The sequence below is a fragment of the Magnolia sinica genome, chromosome 6, assembly GCF_029962835.1.
Source record: "Magnolia sinica isolate HGM2019 chromosome 6, MsV1, whole genome shotgun sequence".
NCBI classification, from domain to species: Eukaryota; Viridiplantae; Streptophyta; class Magnoliopsida; order Magnoliales; family Magnoliaceae; genus Magnolia; species Magnolia sinica.
Genome location: NC_080578.1, coordinates 24,126,045 through 24,137,977, shown reverse-complemented (window position 1 = coordinate 24,137,977; position 11,933 = coordinate 24,126,045). Strand labels below are relative to the sequence as shown.

The 11,933-nt window shown below is 38.2% G+C and overlaps 2 protein-coding genes across 2 annotated transcripts; one reads left to right on the top strand and one right to left on the bottom strand.

Moving 5' to 3' along the window:
• Nucleotides 1-2,703: 2,703 nt before the first annotated feature.
• LOC131249924 (E3 ubiquitin-protein ligase PUB23-like) lies at nucleotides 2,704-4,481 on the bottom strand. Its single transcript, XM_058250657.1, has one exon. It carries the CDS (start codon nucleotides 4,266-4,268, stop codon nucleotides 3,054-3,056), a length of 1,215 nt encoding a protein of 404 aa, XP_058106640.1. The 5' UTR covers nucleotides 4,269-4,481; the 3' UTR covers nucleotides 2,704-3,053.
• Nucleotides 4,482-8,481: 4,000 nt separating this feature from the next.
• On the top strand, nucleotides 8,482-9,385 carry LOC131249923 (respiratory burst oxidase homolog protein E-like). The gene is made up of 2 exons (XM_058250656.1): nucleotides 8,482-8,861; nucleotides 9,313-9,385. The coding sequence occupies exons 1-2, from the start codon at nucleotides 8,645-8,647 to the stop codon at nucleotides 9,363-9,365; spliced, it is 270 nt and encodes an 89-aa protein (XP_058106639.1). The 5' UTR covers nucleotides 8,482-8,644; the 3' UTR covers nucleotides 9,366-9,385.
• Nucleotides 9,386-11,933: the final 2,548 nt, after the last annotated feature.

Here is an 11,933-nt window from a genome sequence, read left to right as displayed (position 1 = left end):
GACGAGGATTAGACTTGACTGAGCCCGCCTATATCACATAGGCTTGCCACTTCAACCTATGCATGGTGGTATAAATGGGTTCTCTTACAAGCACATGGCTTAGCAAACCTCATTTTACAAAATAGTACCTAATTAATACCTTACATTTTAGTTTTTTTTTTTTCAAAAAGCTATTTTTATTAAGCAATCTAATTATCATTCCACTGCCTTCTACTATATTTCTTTAATAACCTTAGGATGGGTATGCAAGCAAATGGATTGGCTGCTTGGATGGGGCCCACTGTGATGTTTATTTAAAATCCACTCCAATTACAGCTGCATCACCTCATATTAATCTGAGAGACCAAAAATCATCCCATCCATGATTTAGGTGAACCACATGATTGGAAATAGGATACGGGGCATCAATCACCCTCCAAACTATTTCTCTTGATTTGGCCTGTTGGAATGATGGATGGGACTAATTTTTAGACCACAAGACTAAACATTCGTGTGTCATCTAATGCTCAGAGTGGAGTTTATACAATCATCATGGTGTGTGCTATAAAAATCATGGTATATATTTCTCCCAACTGTTTTCTTTGGTGTAGCCCACCTGAATCACAAGTTAGCCTGTATTTTTTTTTTTTTTTTTACTTTAGGCTTAAATTAGGGTTACATATCTAATGGTTAGAGTGAATTTCACATATAAACCACACTAGGCCTTGTATAAATAAAAAAAAAAAAAAACAAGTCTGAAATCCTTCTCCTATAGTACAAAGAGATAATTTAGAAAAAAAAAAAATACAAATTGTATGAGACGTCACTGTTGATTGGAACGGGTCCAGCATGATTACGTTAGATCCACTCAAAACATTAGACATTTAGCCATCAAGATTATTATAAATATATTAAAGAGCTTGATGATAGATACAAACGAGATTGATTGGGTGGTCAAATAACCCTCAGTCATGAGATAATAATCATAGGTAATGGGTAAATTAATCTCATGGCATAAGATGAAAAGGGATAAAATATACTAGTTGAATATTACTTGAATGATCAGGTAGCCATCAATTTATAGTAACGGATGATGGAGAGAGTATCCTCATACAATAAAATAGAAAGAAAATATGCTATTAATTCAGGATCGAGTTGAGCATATTTCTGTGTATTCATAAAAGAAAAGGGTTGCGTTGTTATCTTCTAGATAAATTAATTGATTGCATTGTTACCTTCTAGATAAATTAACCGTAGGCTGAACAGCTTATTAGTGGAAGCAAAAATTATGATACATTCAAGAAATAGGCTTTAATACATAAATAGATAAATAAATAAATAAATATTATTATAATTATTTGATTATAAAAAAGAATTTTATGATTTAGTGAAACAAAACTTATAATATATTAGTTTTGCAGACTACATTTTTTTTTATTTTTTTTTATTTTTTTAATGAAGAGTTCACCTTGCTTTTCTTCCTATTCACAACTGTCCAATGCAAGTAAATGGCCCTTGGGAAAATTAACAAATAATAGGAAGCCAACTACATTCATTTGTGAGACCAAGAAGAATTACTCCCAATTAAAATTCCTCTCCTATCCTTTAAGTTTAGCTAAATCCATCTGCATAAGACCCATCAGGACTCCTCAGAAATGAGACTAAAGCAGTCTAGAGGAATGCAGCACAACTAAAGCAGGCTCAATGATGGAACTGCCCATTTTCAGTCTAGCGTCATCTGTATCTACCAGGAATTTCATGACTTGGAAGGCTATGGACTCCTTTCAGCCGCGAAAGGATGATTGAGTGTCAAAGGACAACTCGATGGGTGTTGCATTGCCATAGAATTCTTCCAAGTTATAGAATGCTCTTTGTTGGGGAAGAAATATGTGGACAACTACATCACCAAAGTCCAGTAAGGTCCATGAGTTGGATTTGGTATCTCCAGATGCAACTTTGGAATTTATTGCATCAATTTGAGGGCGAGAAAAAGCTGTTACAATGATGAAAAAGCGTGTCCAGTATACAAGAGGCTTCACAAAGAGAACACGGATATCTGCAGCCTTGGCAAGAGCAACAGCAAATTACAGGCTTTCTGCATCATCATCTGCCTCAGCACTGGGAGGCTTTTGATCACTTCTTCTGAACACCACCTTTCCGTACTTATCAAATAAGTCATCAAACATTTCATTCGTGTCTTGATTGACATTGTTTTCTGGTCGTCTCTGAGAATATAAGGCATGAAATGGAAAGCGCGTTGAGAAGAGGCGAATGTCCCTCTTCACCCCTTGATTTACCAACCGTTTGTTTGGATAGATTTGGAGAGGGGCAGCAGCATTAATCAGATTCGCCGAAGACGGAATTAGACAAAGGGGAGATGCTAATGTGCGCATGGTCGAGATAGAGAGGGCGGGGATTTTGGGCAACAACGAAGCGCGCCCTTCTCTCCAAATATCGGATAATGCTGGCACATGGCTAAGTGAAAGATGTTAGTATGTAGCCTATATAGTCTTAGAAGTAGAAGCGTACTCTTGTTGTAACCTTCCATTCTAAAACTGTCACAATACATAACTATTCCAGCTAGGTCATGCAACCGTTTTTTCAAGGATTTGAGGGCGGCTTCTCCGCCCATAGAATGGAAAAATTCAAATGTTGGTGCATCTATGAAGTAAAAAAAAACGAAAGACAAGAATAATGAAGGTGAGAGAAAAGAAAAGGAAAAAATCATATAATATTTGTTGAGAAATCCAAACGTTAGCCAAACAGCATCTCCCTCGTTCCTATGATGGCTCATCGATCAAGTGCTGGCATTGCTTGTTTATTCAATTTCTAAGTAATTTACAAGTTCCTGCGTATCATCCATCGCTCTCTTCAGAGCATCAATGTTTTTTTTTCTGGAAAAGACAATAAGAAAACACACACACACACACATGGTGATTGATATTTGCACCAATCCCCTTTGATACACACATCCTTACTTTCCACTTATGGTAGTGCTTGTGCCATATCCTATAAAAGAAATACAAAAAAGGGTACGTCTATAAAAAAGAATGCCTCAAAACGGTACAATATTTTCATGGTAACAGGCATGAAGGGAAGCAAGGTGATTTCTTCCACGTCCTGAAATGCAACCCTAAAATCTCCTTCGCTTTCTCCTTTGCCTTCCTACTGCATGAACCCTGTACAACCATGCACAGCTTAGTAACCCCACCAACCTCCACCATCTCCTTCAAAATCTCTCCTCCCATACAATACCTACACACCAGTAGCAGCACCTTCACAGCTCTCTCATTGGCCAGCTGCGACACCCGCAGGATCTTCGATGACACTGCGGCCACGCTTGCTGGGTGGGCCAAAAATGCTGATCGCCCATCAGACCACCCACACAATATCTCCAGCACCACCAACATACTCTCACAGCTCCGCCTTTCGTTGGTCTCTGCAAGTAGCTCTACTAGTACTGGTACAATACCCGCTTCGATCGCCCTTATCCTGTTCCTCCCAAATGGTGTTACCGATATTAGAATCGATAGTGTAGCCGTTGTAGCCCGGTTCGAGTTCTGATCTTTTAGTATCTCGGCAATGCCGTCGAAAAGATCAGAGTGCAATTCCATCTTGTAGTTTTCACCTACTACCTTGAAGATGGATTTGAGAAGAAGGGCTGCATGAATTCTAGCTTGGAAGCTTCCTAGTTGGAGTATACTAGATAAAGATCTGATGATCTTACCATTGTTATCTTCCACGATCTTCTCCAACGTCTCAGGCGATAGCTTGAGATGGAATAATACGTTCATGAATTCTTCGATGGTGGTTGAATTTCCATTAAGATGCGAAATCTCTTGTGGAGATGTTTCAGTTACTAGAGATGCTATGAGAGAAGGGATACCGGATTCTTCCACGTATCGCCTGTTGTTTTCGTTGTCTTGGATTAGGAGTTTGATACTACGGAGTGATTTGATTTGTGATTCAGGTTCTCTTACCTTGTTGATGAGATCGTGAAGGAGAGAAAGATCGAAGGTGGGTCTCGGTGGATCGACGGCTAGGATGAGTTTTGATGACTTGAGGAGGTGCCATGATTGGATGAGGCGGAGGAGGGTGGAGTTTGGGGTGAGGGTGTGGTTGTCGAGGGGCTGCTTCGTAACGGGGCATGTGTTGTGTTTGTATCGGAAGAGCCAACGGTCGATGCTCTCTCGATCGTACGTTATGCCTGTTGAGAGGGTGACTGGGTCCTTCATGATCTGGAGAGAGATGGGGCAGATGAAGAAAGGAGGAATATCAGGACCATCCATCTCCTCTCTCTCTCTCTCTCTCTGATTAAGAAGCAAACGAAAGGGTGACAGAAGATATCCAAGATGATGGAGTCGAAAGAAATGCCAAATTAGGAGATGGTTTGAGCAAATGCTTATATAAAAAGGGAGATGGATGAGATGAGATTGGTGGTGGGCGGTTTATGTTTTTGAGAGTCAAAAAGAGAAAACGAGTAGGGAAAAGACAGACACAGAGAGAGAGAGAGAGAGAGAGAGAGAGAGAGAGAGAGAGAGAGAGAGAGAGAGGAGCTGAATCCACCGCCTGAAGCACTCAAATCCCATTCATGACAGACACCGTTCTGGGATCTTTGACATCACAAAACCCTCGTGCTGGATATGAGGCTTGTACTTTCCCTTTCTTGGCAGAGAGAGAGAGAGAGATTTGCTTTTACTCGGTCTTTATTGGATTTTATACGAGCGTTTACTATTTTCGGAATCCTGGGCCCGCCTTCACGGATTCGGTCCAGTCAGGAGTTCCGTGGGGCCCACCTTGATATATGTATGTTATCCACTCCGTTCATCCATTTTTCAGATCATTTTAGGACACTTCCAAAAATAATACAAATACACTTCGCAAATAGAGCACATAGTGGGTATTGAACGCTCACCATTAAAAAATGTTTGGGGCCACAGAAGTTTTTGATCAAGTTGAAATTTTATTTTTACCTTCATTCAGGTCTATGTGATATTATTAACAGTTTGGATGGAAAATAAACATGCCGTAAGGCCGTAGTAAGGTTGCAAAGGTTAGCGTCGTTATCACCATTACTTCCTGTGGCGTGATAAACCTTAGCATTTGATCTACCTATTTTTGGTTTTATATAATAAAATAATCTGGAAAAAATTGGATGAATGGAGTAGATAAAATCCATACATCATGTGAGAGATAAAAATCTCAAGGGCGATTATCTGGTTGAATTTTGCGAGGAAGCAATCCACTGGATAAGAAAACAAGTCAGAGATGACAATCTCAAGGGCCATTATCTGGTTGAATGAGTTTAGCTAGCTACAATACATCCTCTAGCCTATTGTAAGGCAATAGGGTGGGATTTCAACTTTTGAATCTTAGATCGTCTTACAATGATCCAAACCGTTGATTCCGTGAGTCTCAAATTTTATGGTGCATGGACAGCTACAAAATTCTGGAATTATATTATTTCAATCATTTGAAATTTGTCTTTTTTTCTGCTCTGAAAAATGGATGGTCACACTAACCTGTGTAATTAAAGTGTTGAAATATTCAATTGATAAGGGCGATATCTGCCGAATAGAACTGGCCCAGGCTCTACTAGAGAATGTCGAGGTACATCCTCTATATAGGATACGATAGGTGGGGCAGGTCTTTTGCCCTATCTCTCACCCGAGAGCCTTAGACCGTAAATTTGCATTATTAATGAAATGCTTTTTAAAATAAGAAAATAAAATAAAATTATAAAAAAATAAAAATAATATTCGACTGATAAATTTCAGGGAAGCCTCTGTCCAAGGGGTGCCCTCTCGCATCAAATGGTTTGGGAAAGCCCAAAACCAATGGATAATATCCTAACGTATCATATTACAATACATCAGGAAAACCAATGGATAATATCCTAACGTAATCGTATAACGATACATCAGTATGTACATGAGCCAACCTCCCGTTTGAATTTTCTATTTTATGAAATTTTCAGATGGGGTTTTTTTTGAATACTGCTATTGCCGTCAACTATATTTTTTTAAGGTCTTTGAAGATCCGTCTGCCGTGCGCGTGGCATACATGTAATGCCACCGGGAATGTCCAAATTGGGGGGCCATTATAGGGAAGTTTATTACCGAAAGGACACCAGTAGGATGCCATCCGATTGTCATGGTTGAATTTTGAACGTTGACAAAAACTTCTAAAATCAGCTGACACCACCAGTTGGATGGTTAGGATCTTTGTGATATCTTTCATGCTCTATCCACAATCGGCACCATTATCTTGTCTCGATTCTAATACATGTGTTTACGCCAATCATAACTAGCTCAAACAATTTTAAAGATGCCACGTGTTGTAGATAAAATATATCAAGATGATTTTGACACATGCACACGAGGGAGCCTTAAATCCTAGTATCCGGTTAAAGCAAGTTTCTTTAAAAGTATTAATTGTTAAAGTTTCACAAAAAAAAAAAAACAATATCTACCCATGCAATACTCCAATGACAACTCTAGTAAGCTTTCTATCTAAAAGACCCCAGTTGGCGCAGAGATGAACGTAATGAGAATAACTACTTTGAATCCACGGAGCTTCTCTGGACTTCTCACAAAGACTTCTCGAATCCACGAGAAAAGAAAGCAGAAAATAAAAATAAATTTTAAGAAATTTGAAATTGATTAATTGATGATTAAAAATGAGTTCACAACCCATTATATAGGGGTACCAAGCAATGGAAAAGAAATCAGAATCAAACTACAACTAAAACTCTTAGAATCTACGACTTACTATAAATAGTAAACTTACTATTTATAGACGGTCGTGATGTCTGCTAGTGCGCAAGGTTTTCGGGCAAAAATAGTAAGTGTCCTATTTATAGACGGTCATGATGTCTACTAGTGCGCAAGGTTTTCGGCCAAAAATAGTAACTCCCAAAGCCCGATGGGTGAAGATTTATAATCAAACTAAAACTTACTATTTATAGTAAAAACGAAATTAAAGCAGGGAAACGACCGTCGATCCAGGGGTTTTTCGCAATTCCGGCCTGCGTAACCCGGCATAGCGGGGTTGGTTGGCTAAAGTAGCTCGTTCTACCCCAAAATCATATATTTTACGTCAGGTAACTTATTCCGGATTGCGAGATACGCCCGATCTAAGGTCCAACGGTCCGAATCACTTCTGTCGTCGACCGGGCCTTTTCTGATCCATTTTGGCCATGAAACTGTCCGCGACCCGCTACATCACCAGTTATGAAAGGACTCTAGTGAATTTTACAAGTTGCAACCAAAATAGCAAGAGATGTATGTGATCTCTTATATACATGACCTAATATCATAGGTTATGTTTATGTGTAGAATTAAATAAATTTTTTATGTGTAGCATTAAATAAATTTATTCCACCCACTTTTCAAATCTTACTAAGTATAATCTTATGCACGGCCATTACATGTGAGAAGTCTATAAAAGCAAAATTGGATGAAGAGCTTAGGGCTCTTTCCACACATGTACATAACCCATCAATCTTTATAGCCCAATGTTTTTTATTCTATTTTTAATTTTTATAACTTTGATATTCCACTTCTATTCAATCACATTGCAACATGTTCAACATTCATAGTTTAGCTTAGATCCACTATTATCCAGTCCAATACTATCATTGTGGTATGTCTTAAGAGTAAATTAAATATTTACGACTTTCGTCGCCGGATCCTATCGATCACCAAATTCTTACTTAGTAGATCATATATACTAGTCATGTCTTGTAGACGACAGATTGTACATCGATTGTTCTGTGAACAAAGGCAGTCATAGTGTCACGTCCCAAACTTAGAAACCGGGCTCACAAAATTCTCAATGGCCGAATCTGGCGCCGACAGCCTCCATAGAACCCCATTCTCGGCTCTCAGCACCCATTTGCCAGGTTCCGATCCTGAGATGCTACAAGGAGGATTTTCAACATCAGTTTGATTCGTAATAAGCCACTACCAAAAAAAGAGGCAAAGGATACAGACTACGTTACTTTTTTGCTATGGATATAAACCGTAGCTAAAGTTACTACGGTTTTAATCCGTAGCTAAAAAAGTGTCACACTATTAATAATTAATGGTTGTATAAGGGCCCTATAGGGTCTAAAAAATTATATGTGTTCTATCTAAGCCGTCTATATATTTTGAAATATTATTATAGGGCATGAAACCAAAACTCATATAGATCGAAGGCTAAAGTGGACCACACGGTAGAAAACATGGAGATTAAATCATATGTGCTTCCTATGGTGTGGTCTCCTTGGGCCTTTAATCTACTTTATGTTTAGGATTATTAACAAAAATAATTTATTAAAATTAATAGACGGAATGGTTAAAGCAAATACACCATGGTGGGCCCTACGGAACCCCTTGAGAGAGGACCATCCATGTCCCTCCGCCCAAAATTGGGCGCGCACTCAAAATAGAGCCGCGCCCAAATCTCCCCCCATTTCTCTCTCTCTCTCTCACTCACGCTTCTACCGAATCGCTACTCTCCCAACCCCTTCTCCAACAATCGACGCTCTCAAACCCTCATCTCCCAAAACCCTTCTCTCCTCCCTATAAAAACCGACCGACTCTCTCTCTCTCTCTCTCTCTCTCTCTCTCTCTCTCTTTGTTTATTGAGGTTTGGTGGTGTTTTCGTAGGGTGTATAGCAATGCAGAGGGAAAATAACAGGAGAGGAAGTACAAGAGGTGAGGATTTTTCTTCTCTTCTTCCATATGCAGCCATGGCGAGTGCTTTTACGAACAAGCTATTGAAGTCGAAAGAACAAGCAGAAGAATACCCCTTTTTTATCATGGAAGAACTCAACCCTAAAAATTTCGGCTACATCACGGTACACCGTGCTTCCAATCATAGCCCAAATCATCAAGGTACATTTGATTCGGGATTTTTTGATATGGACAATTGATTAGGTGCTTTTCACTTGATGCATCTAATTTGGGCCTTTTGAATTGAGGGTTTTGATTAAGTCTTTTGATTATGTTCCTTACCAATCTCCAATTTTTTAGTAAATTACCAGTTATTATTAATTTTTTTCTTTTCATTTTATACAAGTTGGGCCCCTTTTTTCAGTTTTTTGGTGCATGGATCATATATAATATCAGAATTTAGGTCATTGAACAATGGCCTTACTTGTAAAAACTAAAAAATCTATTGTATATAATCTCCTGTATGCGATGCATGCTAACTGTTTGATGAAATGTCTCAACAAGGAATGTTTTGTGTGGATCGCATTTGAGTCCCATAATTTTTTTCTCTACCCATGAGTTGGCCCACATGGTTGTATGGTTGGATGACCTACATTGAAACTTGATGCTGCAGGACATGCCTCAACAATTGAAAGTGAGGCTTCTAGAGGAAGTGGGAGAGCATGATAGAGAACGGATATTGGCTGTAAGTACGATATTTTCATGCCTTGGATTGTGTCATGAGTTTCTTAGGTTTGAAACTGTTGATATGTGGTTTTTTATTTGATTTTTCGTAATCAGTATTTGGTGTGACCTTTGAGCCATGCAAATGGTGGGCTCCACAATTAGCTAGATTCACTCATTAGATGGACCACACAATCGATATAAATGGATAGCCCAGGGCCTGGATCAATATACAGGGGTGGCCCATCTGATGAGTGGATCAAGCTGATTCTCGACAAAGGTGATGTTCATGGAGTGGCCCAACTTTTGCATGGGTGGCCATTTCCACTAAATGTTTGCAACTCAAATCTGCTTGTGCTCCAAATGCAGCCTTAGACTTTAAAACCAATATGACATTTGTTGCCAACTGTTCTCTCAGTTGCAATGGCTATTGGATCACACTGCTTATCTCAAAATGTTTGTTAGTGGATATTAATAGCACTGCTTCAACTAGAGAAATACAAAATTCCAAGGTATGAAAATGATTTGTATCCTCTCATTATATAGGGTGCAACAACATAAAGGATGGCAACTATTGAGGAAATGGTGGGCATGTATGTGTTGTGTGGTAAGAAGACAAGAACATTAAGCATGTTCAGCTGAAAGGAACATTAAGCAGTTTCTGAATAACTGCAATATGCTTTACAGGATTAAGCGGGCCCCAAAGTCCTTTTTATTCAATTATATAGAATTCAAAATGGATTTTACAGTCTGCTTGCAGTTGTTGGTGTGTTGTTCACAGGCATGCAATAGTTTTTTTTAACTCTTCATCTTATTTCTGTAAAATAGGAGAGAGAGTTGGTCTCATTTTTGTAAGATAATATTTCTCTGAGCTGATCAACTATTGCTAAAATTACCTTTCAGTTTCCTATATTTGCGAAAGGGTATGAAAAAGATCCGGCAATTGTAGCAAATGAAGCTATCCAGAAGGGTACTCGCAATAAATTGGATGTTGTTTTTGTAGATATAGCTAGGTGGATGTAGGTAACTGTTATGTAGGATATCTTTGGGGTTAATTTGTTTTCCTTCGCTTTTGCTCTTTTGGTAGTTGGAGTATCTTCCACGAGCCTTGTATTTCTTCACTGGTGTGCATTTGTGTACTCAGTTGCATAATTAAATGTTACATTTCAGGACAATGAACAACACTGATAAGAGCACTTTCCAAGCTCATTATTTATCTTAACAACCTAGATCTGGTTCTTTTAGCTGGAGAGGCACTGATCAGGTTTTGAATTTGTTGCAACTTTATTGTACTCGCTACATCAAAATCATGCTTTTCAATTCCCTTCTATTGGAGAAGAAAGAAAACAGCAGCCATGCAAGAAAACAAAATATATGGTTAACTAATGAGACATTGATAGAATTACAGTTCAGAAACAAAATATGTTCTTATACTTGTTTGCCTTTTAAAGAATTCGGAAAGATGGGTATTGATTTTTTATTTTATTTTTAGAATTTTTTAATTTTGAACAGGTTGGGCTGTTGATTGTAGATGGGTACTACAACAGCTTGCTTGCTCTGTTTGACCACTAATGTAAGAAATTTAGATGGGTACTACATCCAAAGCTAGCCTAAGTTATTTCTTCTGGTTCATTGAATTTTGAGACCAGTAGCTCTCAAACTATAGTTAACCTGTCTTTTACTAGTTTGTAATTGTTGTAGATGATGAAAATGGTGATGAAGAAGGAGATCTTATCATGGAAGCATATCTTACAAGTTTAATGTCATTTGTTTCATTTCAGTTATCAGTCTCTTCTATATTTTATCAAATCAATAAAATCTTTTCACAATCTCAAACAATAAAACTAACAATCATCAACATCATGAAGATGAAAGCTTCACAAGATGTTAAAAATCTTACACATTGAAGAGAATAGAAAAGAAGAAGAAGAAGAAGAAGATCAGGAAAATACATCAGGTTTATTTTCTTCTTCTTAGACCTTCATATGATTTGGCTTGGCTCTTGGAGAGGGCTGAATTATTTTTTTAGTTCTTCCTTCTAGCTCTTCAAAATATGATGTGACTGGAATTCCTAATACAAACCTGCATTTCTTCTTTTATACACTTCAGCTTTCAACCCACACACCATGTCATGTGCCAAGCACATGCCATGTCACCAACCTGACACTATTTCATTTCCCTTCATCTAAATTTGAATTTCAAATTGAAGACTCAATTGCATTATGAAGGAGTTCTTTGATGGATAGCACTTGTACAAATCCCCCACGTGCTAGAGACTGGTTAAATTGTGGTAGGTTACAGTGGCATGTATGGCTACACACTAAACTAGCAACAACTTGCAGAACAAAAAAAACAAAAAAAAAAAACAATTCTACAAGTGATCTTCCTTACCTATCCATGCTAGATTGTCATGTGTATAGTGTGCATATAGATGAACATATGGATAAAATAGATGCATGCTTGTTGGTGCTTCCTGTTGAAAGGGTTGAAGCCCTAATTTCTCCTATAGAGAACTGGCATTTCTACAAGGTGTGATTTTTTTTTTCCAGTTCTCTTTTTCTTTTTCTGCAC